At 37.0% G+C, this 20,834-nt stretch overlaps 1 protein-coding gene across 1 annotated transcript in view; it reads right to left on the minus strand.

Moving 5' to 3' along the window:
- Window positions 1-8,596: 8,596 nt before the first annotated feature.
- The window catches only part of GAS2L3 (growth arrest specific 2 like 3), a 31,623-nt gene continuing 19,385 nt past the window's right edge, over window positions 8,597-20,834 (minus strand). Inside the window, exons 5-9 of the mRNA XM_079935994.1 lie at window positions 19,941-20,082; window positions 15,812-15,875; window positions 14,751-14,889; window positions 12,217-12,324; window positions 8,597-10,691 (exon numbers count right to left, since the gene is read on the minus strand). Coding sequence (XP_079792120.1) covers window positions 9,366-10,691; window positions 12,217-12,324; window positions 14,751-14,889; window positions 15,812-15,875; window positions 19,941-20,082 — 1,779 coding nt within the window. The 3' untranslated portion in view covers window positions 8,597-9,365. The remainder of the gene's footprint in view (window positions 10,692-12,216; window positions 12,325-14,750; window positions 14,890-15,811; window positions 15,876-19,940; window positions 20,083-20,834) is intronic.

Here is a 20,834-nt window from a genome sequence, read left to right on the forward strand (position 1 = left end):
CTGAAGCAGTAAGACACACCCGCTGTAATTCTCATGTACGCGAGCCAAGATATTCTCTTTTAAAACTTAAGCCATTTTGGCTTGAGTTTTTCTACCATTAGCAACAAATAATATTTACTAATTTAATCCCTCAATTAATTTACCTTCTCACTCATAGAGTAAGTGAAGAAAACTATTCTTAAATCACTATAAAGCAGGGTAGAAAATGCCATTTGCTGTAGGAGACAGAAGAGAGAGGGTGACTCCCATTGGGGCCTGTGGGGGGAATAGAGCCAAGGCATTTGGCCTTTATTCAGGTTGGAATGGAAGCCCAGGAAGGTTTTTGAGCAGTGGTGTGTCAGGATTCAAGTTGAGCTGTAGGCAGATTACTGTGGGCTCAGTGTGGACCTGCAGGGCAACTGCACAACTCCAGAGGGAGCCATTGACCTAGAATACACCGTGAATGATGCTCCTAGAGCTGTACAATGTGCAGCCTTGAGCCATGCAGAGAGGCTGAAAGCGTGGTCAAAGAGCTATTGGGAGGCTATTGTCTTCCAGGAGAGAGGTGAGAAGGCCGTGAACTTGGGAAGTACCACAGGGAGGGGGATGGATTTGAGACACATTCTAAAATTATTTGCAAGTTTCAATATGAGGAGAGAAGGGGATGTCAACAGAAATAGGGGAGTTGGGAGGAAGAGTAGATTTGGTGGAGATGGAAATTTTCTTTTTAGGTAAGAGATTTTGAGTTAGTAATGGGAGAAGGCTGATGGCTACTGACAGTGGAAGTGGGACTCAGGGAAACTGGGCTGAAAATAAAGATCTGGAAATCATTCACACAGAACTGGAAGGAAGGGTGGGAGGGAGGGAGGGGGGAGGGAGGAAGGGAAGAAGAAAGGAAGAAAGGAGGAAAGAGAAAGAAAGAAAGAAAGAAAGAAAGGGAGGGAGGGAGGGAGGGAGGGAGGGGAAAGAGAGAAAGAGAAAGAAAGAGAAAGAAAGAAAGAAAGAAAGAAAGAAAGAAAGAAAGAAAGAAAGAAAGAAAGAAAGAAAGAAAGAAAGAAAGAAAGAGAAAGAAAGAAAGAAAAAGAAAGAAAGAGAAGGGAAGGGAGGGAGGGAGGAAGGAAGGAAGAAAGAAAAAGGAAGGAAGGAAAGAAGGAAGGAAGGAAGAGAAGGAGGGAAATATTTTTTTGTTAGAAGAGGGCCAAGGAATAAATGGTCCTTAGGGAGTAGCTACATGAAAAGGGCAGAGACGGAACACAAGTCAGAACACAGGAGTGAGGGATCAGAGAATCATGAGAAAAATCAGAATCGCGTCACGAGGACCAAGGGAGGAATTTCAGAAAGGAGGGGCTGGCCATTCCCATGCCCCTCCTCCCTGCCACAGTAATCCCTTTAGTGTTTGTCAAGATGGAGCTTCCATCAACCTGGGTCCCCAAGCAACTAAGATGAGCAGAGCCCTAGATGTCCCTGATGGACATCTAGCATGTCTGAGGAGTAAAACCTTTGTTGCTATAAGCCATGAAAAGTGTTTTCTTTTTTGCAGCAAAGCCTAGCCCATCCTGACCAACATGTGGTGGCCACTTGGGGATGTGGGAGAAAAAGAAGAGAGAAAGTGTGATTAGAGACTTGAGCGTGTTTGTAGGATTAAGGGGGAAAGGCTGGGGAAAAGAGAAATTGGATGTAAGAGAAGGTATAGCTGGTTAGCCTCGGCTCTGGAGGAGGCCAAGGGCTGTGTTACTGCTGTGTACACCAGCATACCACAGATCAGACACACTGGATACACTGCCAACACACCTAACTAGGAGACACTTGTGACACGCAATTTGTGGCCAGCACACTTCTCTGCCCACTGAATCACTTCTGGAGAAAGCTAAAGAGCTGATGATCAAGTATTTGCTGAGATGATTAACTGTCAGGCCTTCTAATTTAACACACAGAAGAATGGAAGAAACATCTCCTCAGCGCCTCAGTTTTCTCATCTATAAAATGGGGATAGTAATAGAGTCTACCTCACAGAGTTGTAAAAATTAAATAAGTTACTACACATAAAGCATTTAGAACAGCATCTGGCACAAAGTGAGTTCTATTTAAGTATGATTTCAGAACCCCTTCAGGTTTTAGGATAAGCTCTAAATATGGTGGTGAAATCTACTAATAGTTTTTTTTTTTTTCCTGCAATCACTTAAACAACAAAGAAGAACTGTAAGGAACAGCAAAGCTCTGGTTTCCAAGGAGGCAAACAGGCATTGATGAATACATTTAACATCTCTACCAGCTTCAAAACTAGTGTTAGTAAATAAAAATCAATCTTAATTTATCTTATGCAGCTGTGCCATTTCATCTAATAGGAATTTCTTAGGGAAAAAACAATCAGACTCAGCACAGGTAAAAGCCCTTGAATACTTTCAAGGAGTCATTGAAAATCATACTGGGACAGAATTTCAGGGTTAGAAATGATTCTGGCTGATAAAATACATTCTGGGCATCTCAGACGGTGTCTATAAAATACCAAAACCATCAACAGAAAAAGTCAAAAGATCCATTGTTTTATAACATGATTCCCAAGCACTGGTTTCACTGATGGTTTTAAAAAATTGATAAATCAATTGATTGTTTTGACACTGTAGTGTAAGGGTTGGAGAGGCTTCTTTAGAAATTGGGAAGCGAGGGTCTAGAACATTCTCTCTCCCACTCAGAAAAAGGCTTTGAAATATCCCAGAGTGGGCCAATTCAGGGAAAGCTGGTGAGTCTCCAAGATCCAGGGATAAAACAAACATTGCTGAACATTATTTATACTTGTCCTCAGTAACATCCATGTACTTGAGCATTTCCAGCCATCAAAAGTGCAGATTTGGATTTTGGAGGTCATATTGGCCTCAATAACCTTGAAAGAAAAGGTCAGTGCTGGAAATTGATGGCTCCTTGATGCAAAGAGACCTCCCTAGGTAGCTCAGGCCAAATTCAACCCAACTCTGGGCTTCTTTACCAAGAGAACTGGACAAATCAGTCATGCCTAGCCTTTTAAGGAAAACTGGCTGCAGCTTCTGCTAAGACAAGTGAACCAAGCTATTCCTTACATCAAGGTAGCCATGCTCTAGACCACGTGACCTATCTGTTCACCATGCTGGTTCATCAAGGGGGATGGGTATATGGAGGGCAGCCAACTCATTGGTTGACTAGTGACCCGTGCAGTGGCCTGGAGCAAAAACCTGCCCAAAATAGAACAACGGTAATTAACTAAACCAATCAAATTCTCTCTTGAGACTTTGAACGGGTAAATGGTATCAGGTAGGTTTTGTTTGGTTGGTTGGTTGGTTGGTTGGTTGGTTGGTTGGCTGGGTTTTTTCAAAGATGCAAGAAAACCCACAAAGAGGATCAGAAGGTTGGAGGCTGGCTAGAGTATGTTCCTGGCAGAGAACCACAGTGAAGGGGGGGAACTCGGGCTGCAGAAGGGAGATGAGATTACCTGTCTCTAGAGCTCCCCATTCTCAACGACTCCAGTTCCAATTTCTGTGAGGCTCACTGAACAGATATTTCTGGGTTGCTGCTGGATTCCTCTCGTCCTTTAGGTTCTGTGTATCCATAAAACAACACGGTACTAAAGAGAACTGAAATAAATCTATTTCTTGCAACCAAAAGAGCTGACCTAACACACCAGGTCTTCCCAGGACACCTATGGGTCCCTTGGGGCTACAGGCCAGCCAGGAAGATGCTGCAAAGGCCCAGAAGGTGCTGTTCTGTGAGTCACAGCAATGCATTTTACAGGACAATTTTCCTATCACCTGCTGAGGCAGTAGGAGGAGGCACTGAGATGTCAAATCACAGGGAGCATCTGCTCGAAGCTGTGTTCCTCCAGCATAACTGAGGTGGCTGGAGGGAGACCAGCCTTCCCACAGGCAGCTGGTTTGAGATCCCACCTCGGTCTGTGGCACACTTGTTAAGGCCAAGGTGGAGTTTGTGGATGGGTCAGGGTGGGAATCAATCCCCACTGTCACAGGAAACATTCTAGAGTTAGAAGAGCATCCTTGTATTAGAGATGTGTGCTTCTTGACGGCTTATCCAGAGAAAGCCCAGATTTCTTTGTTTCCCATCCCTTGTTTAGGACTTGATTCTTTCTGCTCTATTTTCTGAGAAACAGTTGGTGGTGAATGACTCTTGTTCTCAAGGCTCAGATACAAATACAAGTTTTTCACTTTTTTCTATGGGCTCCTGATCGGAAGCAATATGAGAAAAGACAGACGGTTTTCACCAAGGTATCTTATCCCAGAAAGAACTGAGTGGGCTACAGTCAAAAAGAACATCATACTTTTTTTTTTCTTTTTTTTTAACCACTTGAATGAAGACTGTCCTCTCCTGGAGAGCACTGACCGCTCTTACTACTGCATCCCTAGCATCTAGCTTAGTGTCTGCCACAGACACTCAGAAAAAATGTTTGCTAAATGAGCAAATGAGTGAGTTGGTGTTTCGGTGCCTTGTGGTTGAGTAGATTGCTTTGGAATAATCATCAATACAGGTAATACAAGGAATCTGCTGGGCTAGACCCCATGCATTTAGGACCCACTGAAGGGGCCAGGGCTCGGGGTAACTCACACAGCTCCCTGGGACCACTGCCTTGACTTCCCTCTGCTGCTCACAGGTTGGTGTGACTTCAGTAGTTAACATGCTCTATCAACAGACTCCCTGGGCTGAGTTTGAATAAGGCAGTAGCAGGACCCTTGCTAATCTAAGTCTATACATGATGCTCTGAGTATCTTCTCAAACCCCGAAAATAAATATTTTAAAACAAAAACCTGGATAGTAAGTTGGAAAGTTCCTAACATTTTTCTTCTGTAAAAGTGCAGCATTTTCTGTTATTTAATGTAATAGAAGAAATCCATAACTTCAAGGCCTCTCTTATTAGTGCCCTCTTCCCCTCTCCTGTCCATTCCCCTCCAGAAATAAGCAGGTCGTATCTGCAGGCTTCTTCAAACTCTACCACAACATTTCCTCAGGAAAAAATCCTTTCACACACCATGCAATAAGGATTGTGCCTGGCAGAACACAGACAATTCAGAAATATTATATATTGTTTTAGCGTTGCCATCTCTCAAAACAAATCACTTCATCACCATACATACATCTTTTAAGATAAATCCCAAGTGTTTGCCGAGCATTTTTTAAATTAGTCAATTATCCTCACCAGTGGCTGTGACTAATCAAAAGTACTGTGATCATATTCAGATATGCAAACTGGCTATAGCCACAGCCAACTTCAAGAATATATCACTATACCTCATGAACTGATACAAACGTCTTGCTCAACCCAGAAAGGATTCCTGTGATATTTCTACACAATGTGAGAATTCAGGAATTTAGTTTTAAGTGACTACTGAAATAAACTTTGTTATGTAATCTACATGAAGATAAATAAACCAAAAGGTTTAAAAAAAAAAAAAGGAAAGAAAAAAAGAATCAACACCTACATCATTTTTTAATGTCTGTATCGTGTTCTATTTTATGGTCATAACAATATTAATGATGTGTTATGACTAACATCCTTATAGCTAAATCTTTGCATGTATTATTTTTTCAAGATCGAGTCATATTGTGTTTTTCTACAAGAACAAAACAGTATATTTATAGGAAAATAGCTAATTGAATAAAATATGTGTCTTTATATTTTCAGATTTACTGGCAAGTGTTTCATTAATAGTTTCCTAATATTCCCCAAAATTTCATAAAATGAACTTGTTTAAAATTTTTACATTCACAAATGATTAGGAAAATATAATAAGAATTTTGATTTTGTCTAAGTGGTGTTTTTGTTTTCATTTGGAAACATCACAGAAAATACATATTTAATTAACTGCTTTTTATAATTGCTCTTATCATGAATATAGGATAAAATGAATATTTCAGGAATATTCTCACTGTATCAAAGTGTGAAATTAAAACAGAATTGCAGGAATTGGAAATTCCTACTGTCAGTAGCCTTCTGTGAACACAATACTTATGTGATCTATAGAATTCTGCTTTCATAACTTATAAATTATTTCTGTCATCAGAGATTATTAAATATGAGTCTAGCCTTACTGAGACAAACTTCTAGCAGATACAACAACTTGCGGAACAAATACCGTTATTAATGGCAAAACCTTGATAATCTCCTAGGAGCAGTGAAATAAATTCCACAGGTATCAGAAGGGCATTTTAAATAGCAATAAAATTAAAACGATCCTCAAATTATGAATGCTTCATATATGCAACTTCTGACATGAACCAAGTGATCAGAATGTATTCACAACACACAAAAATGTAAACTGAGGACTTGGTATATATGTTTAAACTTTAATACTTGAGAAAATATCAGTTAAAATCTGATACAAACACTGCTGGCACAAGAAAATATACACAAATTTGGATTCAAATGGAGTCAGTATGTAAACCTGGATATGACTGTATCATGACAACTTGTAACAAAGCCTTTTAAAGAAGTAACAGATTTTTGTATCAGATATATATTGCAGAAGGAACAGTAATTTCTTTTCTCAAAAAATTTCCCTTATCCATTAAGAACTGTTAACTCAGTGTGGAGAGGAAAGTTAGAGATCATCTAATTTATCAAAGCATTTTAAAGATATAAGCCTTAAACACCTAGTGTAAGCTCAAACAATGCAAAAATAATCAGCATTTCATTTTCCTCTGAAGATTTATTTGATGTTAGTCACATTAACAAATTATAGAAACGAAAAATTTAAATATTTCATTCTTTTTTGAAAGTACACATTATTTCTTCTTCCAGGTACATCAGTAATTTAAGCTTAATACTCATTTTACTAAATGTTAAACAAAAAGAAACTTTTAAAATCTTGCACTATTATTAAGAAGAAATGATTTCTTTCTAACTTCAACAATGTACTTTTAAAATTGTGAAAACAATTAGAAACACTAGGTCTTTAAGGGCATTTCAAAATATATTTGAAGAAAGTATCTTTCAGTCACTGCTTACTTTAAAAAAAAATTTATTTTGGAAGAGTAAGCTATATATAAATAAAAATTCATCCAATGTGAATATAATTGGAGAAATTCCCTGATCATGAATACTGGATAAAATGTGTATTTCAAGAATATTCTCACTGTATCAAAGTGTGAAATTATAACAGAACTATAGGAGTTGGAACTTCCTACCATCAGTAGCCTGATGAAGATAGGGCTATTTATGAATTAACTTACAATTCTTCAAAAAAATAAAACCAGTTCTTGGAACTGCCAGATGATACTTTCATTCCAGAAGTTACTGATACAGAATTGTTTGGTCTTACAAAGGAATAAACTCCTTCTTAAAGGTAAAATTCTTCCTCTTTGAAAGATGCATTAAATATTTCTCATCACTAAAAATGTAAAGCTTCTGGTACTTCTTGGTTTTTTTTTTTTTAATGAATTTTACTTGGTTTTGCTTTACTTCTTTTTTTTTAAAATTAATTAATTTATTAATTTAATTTTGGCTGTGTTGGGTCTTCGTTTCTGTGCGTGGGTTTTCTCTAGTTGTGGCAAGCAGGGGCCACTCTTCATTGTGGTGCGCGGGCCTCTCACTGTCGCGGCTTCTCCTGTTGCGGAGCACAAGCTCCAGACACACAGGCTCAGTAGTTGTGGCTCATGGGCCTAGTTGCTCCGCGGCATGTGGGATCTTCCCAGACCAGGGCCCGAACCCGTGTCCCCTGCATTGGCAGGAGGACTCTCAACCACTGCGCCACCAGGGAAGCCCCTTCTGGTACTTCTTGAACACTGACTTCACTTTCCAAAGATGTAAATATTATCTCCCTCAATGCCCAGATCAACAGTGGAACTCAACTAAATATTTGGTGACTGTCTCTTTTAAGAAGAGAAGCATCAATTATTTCAAAAACTAGCCTGCACACAGCTTTGATTTTAACTGTATTTCTCAGATAAAAGATAGCTTACTTTTATACAAAAGTTTCTTGCTTTAAAATCTACAAACATCAGTAGTCAGCTTAAGATGCTTATTCTACGATTGCACATTTGTGTGAACCGTTATTTTTCTTTAGAAGACACATTTTAGTTTAAAATAGGGAAACACAGACCTCAATACTGAAAATAACCTGTGATAGCTGATAATACTGTAAAGTTATTAAACACACCCCTAAAACTTCTGAAAGTACATTAACAATTTTTTAAATAGTCACAATCTATTAAAAAACATATTATTTACAAATATCATCCCAGATCGAGAGTCTATATAGCCACTGCATGATCTGGGTAAGTTCCTTGGAGAATCTGCCTACAGAATAGAAAATGCTGCATACATACTGTCCATTTGCCATTGGAAAGCTGAAGGCAGCATGACTTCATTGAAGAAAATTAACATAATTGGAAACCTCTAATTAAAACTTGTATTATTGTGCTAAAGAAAAATAGTAATCACATGACAGAATTTTTATGTAGCACCACTTTAATATTCTTTAATATCACCTTAATTTTAAGATTGTTAAAACATAATTCTGATGTTAAACATTATTTTAATGTAAAAATTGATATCTGTACTCACAGAAAATTACACTATTAAAAAATATTTCTAATATGCTAAAAGCTACTAAATCATTTCCCCTTTCACATTGCACAATGTCCATCTAAAATATAAGGTATAAGTTCTTATAAATAATATGTGAAAAAATTTTTTTCCAAGTTTCAATTTATATTTCAATACCTTAATTTTATTTTTTTTACCAAAAATACTGGTAACAAAATATTACCAAGGTTAATAGAAGTCAGTTAAAAAAATCAGTTCCTTCTGATTTGGAAAGCTTAAAAAAATTTTAAATAATAGCAATTCTACCAAACCCAGAGTAACAGTAAGCTAATCAGCAGCAGCTACTGGTACTTAGTATTGTTCCATCAGGCAATCCTGAACAGGAAACAAAATAAGATGTCTTTTGTAAGACAAGTGCCAAACCGTTGCTTTTAAACTAAAATGCAGTAACTTATATTAAGAGCACCTCCGTTCCTATTAGCAGGTAATAACCTCCACATTTAACACATATTCAAAATACAGCAACTACAGTTATAAACCTAGCAGTGTTATTTGACTTTACATTTCCATTAATGGGCAGACATTAACAAAGATGTCATGGACTGAAAATCATATAAATGTCTGTAACGAATAAGAATCTCCCGGTGATTTTACCACTGTTCACCTTAAAAGGGTACCTTCTGGTGAATTCAGGTGTGTGAATTCTGATGAGCCCCTCCTCGCCCCAACCTCTACCCCCATCTCATTGTACTTAATGTCTGAACCTATTTGGATAAACACAAATAGAAGAAACTTTTAAGGTGTGCAGCTAACACACTCACTCTCTTTCTTTCCTCTCTTCTCTTAGAATGACACATTATGTTTATTTTCTAGGTTTCTTACTTCCAGTCATAACAAAATAATGATCATTGTCTTCCTTCTTCTTTGCAGGTTTTTTATCTCCACTAACTGCCTCCTTGCCAGATGAGGGTGGCTTCCTGGTTGCAGCCGGGGCTTTGCCACTTTTGGGAAGCCCTTTGGCTAAGCACTGGCTCTTGGTGGCAGTCTGTGCTGACTTTGGTTCAGGATGTGCTTTGGCAGAAGACTGGGGAAGACTCACAATGGACAGCGGGGTACGGCCCGGGGACCTGGAGGAGCTGGGTCCTGTCTTCTGGGACGTGCTTTTACTCTGAGCCTGCTTTTTGGCAACTGAAACCATATTATCTTTCAACTTCTCTGCAGCTTTTGCAGGAGCAACTGAGGATACAGAAAGTGGCTGGTTTAAATTCAAGGCTGACTTAAGTTTCTGTGCTGGCATTGCCCCCGCTTGCGGAGCTCCAACACGTGGCTGAGACTGTGTTCTCAGACCCGTGGTTATCGTTTTGGAACTGGATGTTGTCACTTTTGCAGGAGACTGGAAAGAAGAAGGGTTAGGCCTTACGTGCAGATTTGCCTTAGGTGGCTTTGGACACTTTGATGATGAATTTAAACGTGCAGCTGAGTGAGAGACTGCATAATCCCTGGAAGACACATGGTGGTGTTTCAAATGCTTTGGTTCAATTTTTCCAGAACACTTATTTGGCAAAAGTGTGGATTCAGGCACATCTCTTGACTTCTGGGCTGGAATAAGCTTGGCCTTAGGAGTACTGGGTGATGAGATACATTTTCTCAGCGACTCAGATACACAAGGTGCAGTTCTTAATAAAGCTGGTGAAAAAGTGCTTTTACCTACTGGATTTAAAGAAGCAGATGCAGATGATGCATCGTTTGAAGGAGGCTGCGGTTTCTTTGTTACGTCCTTTGAAGATCTGAGTTTGAGATGAGAGGACACTGCTGGAGAATTTGGAAATTTAGAACGGACTGACCCACAGGCCAGATTGCCTCCTTTCAGGGAAGATGCTGGTGGCGACACACCTGGCCGACGTACCTGCTTCTCTTTGCTCCTTGGAATACCAACTGGTGTGCCAGGTTTTGAATTTTGTTTCTGAAACATGCTAACTGCTGACAAAGGATTCATTTCAGGAGGCTGAGGTGCTCTGGCGGACGAATCAGGCACACTTTCATTAGAAACTCCTTTTTGAAATGCTAGAATTTTCTGTTCTAGTGTAGCAAACTGTAATATTCGACAGGGGTCATATTTAAGCAAAAATCCTTGAAGAGTATCCCAGCCTCCACCGACACGGACCATGACATGTTTTCCGTGAAGCATCTTTCCCCCAAAAGAAAGTAAAAAGTAAAGCTGTAAAACTGTAAGGTGCAGTTACGGTTCATTAGCAGTCACAGTCTGTGATGTCTGTGACTATGAAATTCAGTGTATTTGCCAACAGCTTCACTATAAATTGCTAGTCTCTTTCTTGTGTTACTAAAGTAACAAATTTAATTCATATTGAATCATGCAACTAACAATAGAGAATCCTCCAGTTTGTCAGGAAGATATTTACACATCCTAAAAATCCAAATTACTAATACGCAAAACTGCAAGGACTGAATATTGATGGAAGAAAGGAAAAGGGAGAGTAAAGGAGGGGAGGAGAGAAAAAAAGACTCATACTAAAGAAAAACATAATTACAGAAGAAAGATAAAAACTACCAAAACTTGTATGTTAGAATTTAACAAATTACTTTCATATGTATCATATCAATTTAATCTTTCAAAAACTTTGATATAATTTATTACTAGTTCTTCTTTGCAGATGAGAAAATTATGGCTCTGAGACATTAAGGAAACTGTCTCAAACCACACAGCTTGGCCTGGCCTCAAACGCACCAGGCTGCCCAACCCAAAAGGTGCTTTTGTGTTGATAAGATATATCCTGGGTCTGCCAGCACAGCCCGAGCTGGACGGACTCAGGCCCCTATTCATTCAGCAGGCAAATCTGCAAAGTTGTATGAGACTGCTCTGCAAATTTTCACTCTAAATCCCATGCTCTGTGCACTATCACTATATCATACTGCTTAAGAAGAGAAATCTAATTAAAAGACAAAATGCATATGCCTGTTTCTGTATGAGTTGAACAGGGTATGGGGAACTAATGATAATATATGAAATAAAAGAAAATATAGGTGGTAAAATTATATTTTTTACATACTTTTATATTACATTCCTAAATTGGGAATAAAACAGCTCTTGTATCAATAAGTGGACAGAATGATGAACAGGTAAACTTCAATCTCCTTATCAGCAAAGGGGACAATTAATCAATTGCAGATTGCAAATGGGACAAAGGAAGAAAATAAGCATGTATATTAGCATATTAGTATAGATGCTGATGCTGTGTCAGTGAAAAAAAGGCTTCATACTTAAGACCCAAAGTCTATATTATTATCAACTGCAATGTTTCTACTTCTTTTTCTTCTTACTGACATTTAATCTTATTAGATGTTCTGGTTTTGCTTTTTTCTTCTTCTTATGATAGAAAATTATTCCTCTTTAGGAAATCTAAAAAATGGAATAAGTTACCTGAGGTATTCAAAAATTTTTTCCCCCAATTATATTCAATGTCCAAATAGTCTTAGCTTAATTAGTTGTTTGCTGTGTTAAGCGTATTTACCTAAACACATTATATACTCTTGAAAATATTCCATATATTTCCTCCTATACAGTGAAATTCTTCCATTAATAACATCCTCTATTGCAATTTTTTAAAAAGTAAAAGGGGAACAAAAGAAGGCTGGTAAAGCAATAAATTCAATTTCAAAACAAGATCTAAACAGGATGTAAACGGTGGACTTACTCTTATAAAAAGTATTTTATCTCCTAGTCGATACCGTCCTTCAGATAAGTACTCAATAGAAAATCGATGAGAACAACTACAAGGAGGGTCTTCAGCAATGTGTTTAACCTAAGATTAAAAATAAACAACAAGATTTAGTGCTTGTGACAAAAACTATTTTGTTTAATGTTAAAATGCAAGGTTATTTGATAGTTGGGAAAATCAAACTCAAAGAAAAAAATTTAAAGACAGTTCAACTATTTATTATCTCTTCCCTTTTACTTGTTGTCAAATATTGAGATTAGACATTAGCTAATCTAATAAAACCTAACAGTGAGGAAGTCTGGAGTCTCTCTCTCTCTCTCTGCCCAAGTGCAATCAGGCTCGTCGTGTACTCACTGATCACCGGAGAAGGTCTGTGAATGTGTACACAGTGAAGTCAATTCAAAACACATTCATTCAGTCATAGGAAACAGTTCGTTACTAAGTTTGAATTGTTTTAAGACTTGGATTAATATATCTGTCAAATCAAAGATGGACCCGTTAGATAAAGTTTAACCAGGAATTTTCACTTGTCCCTTACCACCATGTGAAAGTAATACTGTATGTATGGGGGAATATCCAGATTTGTTCCAAAGTTACTGTTAAAATAGGCAGAGATGCATTTATAGCTATTGGGCTGGGCAAAAAGTACATTCGGGTTTTTCCCTAACATCTTACGAAAAACCCAAGCAAACTTTTTGGCCAATCCAATATTCACCCAAGACTAGGTAAATTCTAAAAATTTCAACTCAAGAGGCATTTTTCTAAAAGCACTCACTTTGTTTCAATAGTCTGCTAAAGAGATGAGAACTGAGGAGAAAATCCTACCTCTACTCCTCGAGGGGCTTACAGAATTTTTAACTGCAGTAAATATCTTAAAAATGGTAAAAACTGGGCCTCCCTGGTGGCGCAGTGGTTGAGAGTCCGCCTGCCGATGCAGGGGACACGGCTTCGTGCCCCGGTCCGGGAAGATCCCACATGACACAGAGCGGCTGGGCCCGTGAGCCATGGCCGCTGAGCCTGCACGTCCGGAGCCTGTGCTCCGCAATGGGAGAGGCCACAACAGTGAGAGGCCCGCATACCGCAAAAAAAAAAAAAAAAAAAAAAAGGTAAAAACTGGAATAAAAATTAAAATTCAGGAATTCTTTATTTAAAACATGGAAATTAATATAAATTGATTAAATGAAAATATTTGCTGAGATATGTTTGATTTGAAAAAAAAAGTCACGTATCAGCCACTATGGAAACCATTTTGTTTTCCTAAAATTATATTTCTGAAAAAGTATATTCTTCTCAACTACTTGTCACACAGAGTATATCTAAACAAATACACTTAATTGCACTTAGGCATGATGTTAAAGAAAGTCTCTTCAGATATACCCAACTTACCTGAGCACTAACAGAAATTTATGAGTGTCTTAATTATCTACACAAAATGGACACATGTGGATTCACCCGGGCCTGATCAGAAGGATCCGGATTTATCTCCCTACATCATTCATTTAACAGAATAACATGATCATAAATAGAACTGATTTTCATAAGCGATTCAATGAAGTTTATCTTGTTTAGTTTGGTTATATGAGCACATAGGTACACACATGCATACACACACATACATACCACATGCATAAGATGGCTAAAAAATATTCTGAACTTGGGTAAAGAATTTACAATTATTTGAACCATTTACAAGTTAGATAACAAAGTAATTTGAAAGGAGGTAATTATTTCAGTCATTATTTTCTATCCATTAAGGTTTCTTAGGTACACAGAACTGCAGTTGTGTATTTCTTAACAGCACTCAAAATAATGAATCAGATAATTGTTCCTTAATTTTAAACATGACCATAAGATCTCAGCAGGTCACATATGTGTAGGTGGACTCTGAATATATTCATATAGCACATATATATTTAAAGAAATGTGTTCCTTTTAGTTTTCATAACAAGCTTGCAGGCATGAAAGGTCACTTATTTTCTTTGTTTAAAATATCCAAATACCACTTATATTCAGCAGTACAAATCAGCACTAACCCACAATCTAAATAAGTTGGTGAGCCTAAAAGGAGTAAGTGCTGTGAATAAAAAATGTTCTCTTCTGGTTTTAGCTATTGTGTAATTAACATTTTAACATTAAAGGAAAACGCTAAAGAAATTAAAATCATCTGTAAAGGTACTACCCTAATATCAATTATTTTCATTCTCCTTGTTCTGATACATACTTTTCACAAAGTAAACATTTTTCTTGTTGCTATATAGTCTTCATAATGATTACAAAAAATGATTATTCTGCTAAAATAGTAAATCCTAATTTACCTAGCCATTGCCCAATTTGAGAGTATTTACATTGCTTCCAATTTTTCAGCCTTATAAGTAATACTGCAATAAATACTTTCATTCATGCTACTTTTTTTTCCCTCTTCAAGTATAATAAAAATGAAAGAGGAACACTTTTGGCGAACTATGAGATTCTGACGCATCATATTTGAAAGAAAGTGTGCAATTACTTACAGCTTCGTGCAGCTCTTCATGCTGACAGCATGATTTTGGAATGCTGATGGAATCTTCGGCCCCAGAAGTATTAAGTAAGGTCTCTTCTAGCTCAATTTCTTTCTCAAATTTTACTAATACTGGTGGCTCAACCCCATAGCTGAAAACCAATCATGAGATCTCATCAAACAAGTGAAGTCTGAGGCAAGTACTTCCATGTATATCACAATAAGTTTCCTTTTATTTTTAAATGAAGTCTGTATGACTCTCTTCTACCAGTTGTTTCACTGGGACATCTGGAAATGCTTTATAATGTCCCACAGATTGCCAAAAATTCAGATTATCATCTTTACATCATAGTATATATATATTTGGGTTACTGGATGCTCCCAATATTCAATCAGGGATCCTAAACGTACCTTTAAAAATCAGCTTGTTAAAAAAAACAAAAAACAAGTCATCTCGTGAGTGAAGATGGGGTCGAGCTAGGTATGGAGGATACCAGGCCTCAGCCTTCTTATCAGACCCTCTTTGTGTCCAAAGGACTTGCTTCACCTTGAACTGCTTAAAGATTGCATGCTCTTACTCTACTTCTTTTTTTTTTTTTTCGGTACGCGGGCCTCTCACTGTTGTGGCCTCTCCCGTTGCGGAGCACAGGCTCCGGACGCGCAGGCTCAGCGGCCATGGCTCACGGGTCCAGCCGCTCCGCGGCATGTGGGATCCTCCCGGACCGGGGCACGAACCCATGTCCCCTGCATCGGCAGGCGGACTCTCAACCACTGCGCCACCAGGGAAGCCCTCTTACTCTACTTTTGATCTGAAAAATGTAAGTATCCACTTTTACAGTTTAATACTAAATGAAGGCAAGCTACATGAGCAAGCAGATGTTGACACATGACATGGCTCATGTGAACAGAACAAAGTTAATAAAGAAACAAAAAGAAAGAGAAAACAGTAAATTAAGTTACCTTTATTCCAATCAAAAATTATTTTCATTTATAGAAAATAGTGTTCTCGATAAAATAAAGCAACTTAAAAAATGTTTGTGACATTGAAATTCTGAAATATTGTGGAATACATACCTTGACACAATTCGACCAATTTCAAGAAGACAAAGATACACTTGTCTCGGATCTTTGTGCAAAACTGTGAAAAATAAGACCACATATTTTAGGGGGCAAATTAAATAGGCAAATATATTTACGGCATGAAAGAAGTAAAATAAAAGACAGTAGCATTACTTATTTGGAGACTCAGAAAAGACTTTTATTTCTTCTACACATTATCATCTTCCTGAAATTAAAAAGAAAATGGTCAACCAGAAGATTAAAATTTACCATGGATGCTTACCTGTGTAGTATTTTAAGTCTAAAAAACTGAGCTTAGTAACATTAAATTATTAATATTTCAGATCTCTTAATAGGAGATATTATTGAAGAAACGTTATCACTTCAATTTTATTCTAAACTATCTTTAGCACAGGACTATGTGTTAACAGCCTTCTTCAACTCTTCCAAAAATAGAAGAGGAGAGAGCACTTCTCTACTCATTCTATGAGGCCTATATTACCCTGATATCAAAGTCAGAAAAAGACATCACAAGAAAACTAAAGACAAATATCCTTTATGAACACAGATGTAAAAAATTCTCAATGAAATACTGGCAAACTGAATCCAGCAGCAAGCGAGATTTATCCCAGAAATGCAAGGTTGGTTCAACGTATGAAAATCAATCAATATAATTCACCATATTGATAAAATAAAGGAAAAGAAACATACAGCTATCTCAGTAGAGACAGAAAATGCTTTTGACAAAATCAAACACCCTTTCATGACAAAAAAAGACTCAACAAAGTAGAAACAGAAGAGAACTTTATAAATATGAAAACAGACATCTCTGGAAAACCCATAGCTAACATCATTATTAATGGTGAAAGACTGAATGTCTTCCTCGAGGCTAAGACCAGGGAAAAGAAGGATGTCCACTCGTACCAATTCTATTCAACATTGTACTTGAGGTTCTAGTCAGGGCATTTGGGCAAGAAAAATAAATAAACACCATCTAGATTGGAAAGGAAGACGGAAAACTATATTTACAGGTGATATGGTCCTTTGTTTAGAAAACCCTAAAGAATCTACAAAAAAACTAATAGAGCTAATAAGCAAGTTCAGCAAAGTTGCAGGATATGAGATCAATATACAAAAGTCATTGCATTTTATACATTAGCAATAAACAATCTGAAATGTAATTAAGGAAATGATTACATTCACAGTAGCTTCAAGAAGAATAAAGTACTTAGGAATAAATTTAACCAAAGAATTGTAAGACTTGTACACTGAAAACTATAAAATATTGTTGAAAGAAATTAAATAAGATATAAATAAATTGAAAGACATCCTATGTTCATGGATTGGAAGACATATATTGTTATTGTAATACTCTCCAAACTGACCTACAGATTCAGTGCAATCCCTATCAAAATTCCAAGAGCCTTTTTTTTTTCCAGAAATGGACAAGCTGATGATAAAATTCATAAAGAACTGTAAGAAATATAGAATAGCCAAAACAACTTTTAAAAAGCACAAAGTTGGAAGACTCATACTACCCAATTTCAAAACTACAGTAATCAGGACAGTGTTTACTGGCTTAAGGATAGACATACAGACCAGTGGAATGAAACAGTGTCCAGAAATAAACTCATATGTTTATGTTCAATTGATTTTCAACAAGGGTGCCAAGACAACTCAAAGGGGAAAAAACAGTCTTTTCAACAAATGGTGCTAAGACAACTCGATATCTACATGCAAAAGAATGAATTTAGACTCCTTCACACAGTATACAAAAAATAACTCAAAATGCATTACAAAAATCCTAGGAGGAAGTATAGGTGAAAATCTGTGTGACCTTGGATTAGGCAATGGTTTTTTAGATATGACACCAAAAGCACAAGCAATCAAAGAAAAGATAAACTGAACTTCATCAAAATTAAAAACTTCTGTGCATCAAAGGACACTATCAAGAAAGTGAAAAGGCAACCCAAAGGCCAGAAGAACATATTGGCAAATCATATATCTAATAAGGGCCTAATATCCAGAATAAAGAAAGAACTCTTACAAGTCTACAAAAAAAAGACAATTGACTCCCCCAAAAATGAGGAGAAGATTTGAATGGACATTTCTGTAAAGAAGATATACAAATGGCCAATAAGCCCATGTAAAGATGCTCAACATCATTAGTCTTTAGGGAAATGCAAATCAAAACCACAATGAGTTACCACTTCACACCCACTAGGATGGTTATACAGTTGACCCTTGAACAACATGGTTTGAACTGTGTGGGTCCACTTACACATGGATTTTTTTCAATAAATACATACTACAGTACTATAAGATCTGTGGTTGGTTGAATCTGTGGATTCAGAACCGTGGATACAAAGGGCTGACTGTAAAGTTATATCCAGATTTTTGACTGCAGGGTTAGGGGACCACTGCCCCTAACTCCTGGATTGTTCAAGGGTCAGCTGTAATTTTAAAAAATAATAACAAGTGTTGACAACTATGTGAAGAAATTGGAACCTTTGTGCATTGCTAGTGGGAATGTAAAATGGTGTGGCCACTGTCAAAACAGTTTGGTAGTTCCCCAAACAGATAAACACAGAATTACCATATGACCCAATAATTCCACTCCCAGGTACATCCCTGAATTTAAAACATATGTTCACTTAAAAACTTACATACAAATGTTCATAGCAGGATTATTAATAATAACCCCAAAATAGAAACAATCAAAATGTCCATCAGCTGATAGTAGATTAAAAAATGTATATCCATACAACGAAATATCATTCAGCCATAAAAAGGAATGAAGTACTGTTAGATGCTACAACATAAATGACCCATAATGCTAATTGAAAATAGCCAGACACAAAAGCTACATATTGCATGATTTTATTTATATGAAAAGTCCAGAGTAGCAAATCTATAGAGAAAGAAAGTAGACTGATGGTTGCCAGAGGATGGAGATATGGAGTAACTGGGTCCAACTGCTAATAGGTATGGGTTTTCTTTTTGGAGTGATGGAAATGTTCTGGAATTAATAATGGTGATATCTGCACAAATCGTGAGTATACTAAAAACCACTGAAGTCTACATTTTGAAATGATACATTTTATGTTAGGTGAACATACCTCAATGTTTTTAAATGCTATGAATAAAAAGAAACCTAATACGCTTAATGATCAGCACACCTGGATTAAAGCAGGGTGCAAACTGGGGGGTAAAATAGCAATCCATTAGTTTTAATTCTACACTGGATAAGAATATCCAGAGGCATACTAAACAGGTAACAGTGGGGAACAGCTACCTGTCTGCAGGCAACAGGGTGTGCATGGTCAATAGAAATATTTACAACATTAATAACCTAAAACAATAATGAAACCAACTAAAAAGTTGGTTTGTTTTTTATTATCACCATGAACCGGCAAGTCTAAGCAATGTCAGTGACAAAATACTTCTCTCTACCAGGACCGAATACTATTCCCATGACCCCCGCCCTTGGTATGCTACTGCTCTTATCAAAACATTATCAATTCTGTGTGTGTGCGTGTGTGTGTGTGTCTGCGTGTGCACGCACACACACTCACACACATAAATACTTTGAGGAAATATATAGTCTAAAACTTAGATAGCTTTCACTTTGGTCACTGCACAGATGTTTCTGTTGACTTAAATGAAATGAGAAAATACATCAATAATTCTTCAATACAGCATGACTTTTTAAAAGCATTAGCCCATTTAGATAACCAAATTGGCACCTGCTGTTTACACCATGAACATACATCATTTGGCCTTCTGTTATTTCTGTAATTATCTAGTTAAAAATAAATTACTAGTAATTTAGACTTGATAGAGTAATTCTTGACGAAAACATTAATTAGTTAAGCCTTAATCCAGAACCTTCCCATAGCCAACTCATTTAGGAAGTAAAGTATGTCCAGGCCATTCTAGATATATAGGATCTAAAACATAAATGAAAAGCTTTTATCATACATTTGATCTGGAATCTGATTCTCCAATTGTTTACATATATCTAGAGTATAAATGTTTCTAGTAAAATGAAATGTGGCATTTGAGTCCTTACTTGGAAAGAAAAATTAGAAGTGAGGCATACAAAAATATCCTAATAAACATTAAACACAACAACAACACCTACCTAAACCTTCAGATTCAAAGAGGTAAGTCTCATCAACCCCGATGTGCCTGCACCAGTGAAGGAAGTTTGCAGTATTGTCTCTAGCAAAGAACGAACCTGATGCAGCATCTTTCTTACAGGGCACTTTTCTCATTGGAAAATTCTGAAAAAGACAAAAGGATAATTTCAAACATGCATCAAGGATATTTTCATTAAATATCCATTTTAATATTACTAAATAAATGTTCAGTGCATTGAATGTAACTAAAAAGTGCATAGCACTAGAGGAAAAAGGCATCTTCAAAAATCATTTTATTTTGCTTTTCATTAAGCATATTCTAGAAAATGATTCCTAGGAAAACAGGTCAAAATTAGCAGCAGGATCACGCATATCTAACCTCTCTTTTTAAAATGACATGAGAGTCTTAGTTAAGATAAAAAATGACAGTCTAATAATTCCAAAGCACATCTTTATAGTTTATCTCTCCAAACACAGTTCAATACAAACACAAAATTATTGCTATGTTAAAGGTTTACACAGTCTCAATTTTGCTAACTTCCTTATTTGCAGATTCATAAATACGGTTCTGAGTTTCTTGAGGAGACTTTCAAACAAGGAAGTAGTAGCCCATTCTTAATTAAAGTTCTTTAAAAACTGACAAGCTAAGTTTTACAGAATCCTAATTCATTTTTATTTCCTGGACCAAGAGTATTCAGATAATCCTGCTGAGGCTGAGGGTTTGGGGTTTTTTTAGAAATTATTCATCTCTTTTTTTTTGGCTGCATTGGGTCTTCATTTCTGTGCACGGGCTTTCTCTAGTTGTGGCCAGCGGGGGCTACTCTTCGTTGTGGTGCGCGGGCTTCTCATTGCAGTGGCTTCTCTTGTTGCAGAGCACGGGCTCTAGGCGTGCAGGC

This window comes from Stenella coeruleoalba (genome assembly GCF_951394435.1).
Source record: "Stenella coeruleoalba genome assembly, chromosome: 11".
NCBI classification, from domain to species: Eukaryota; Metazoa; Chordata; class Mammalia; order Artiodactyla; family Delphinidae; genus Stenella; species Stenella coeruleoalba.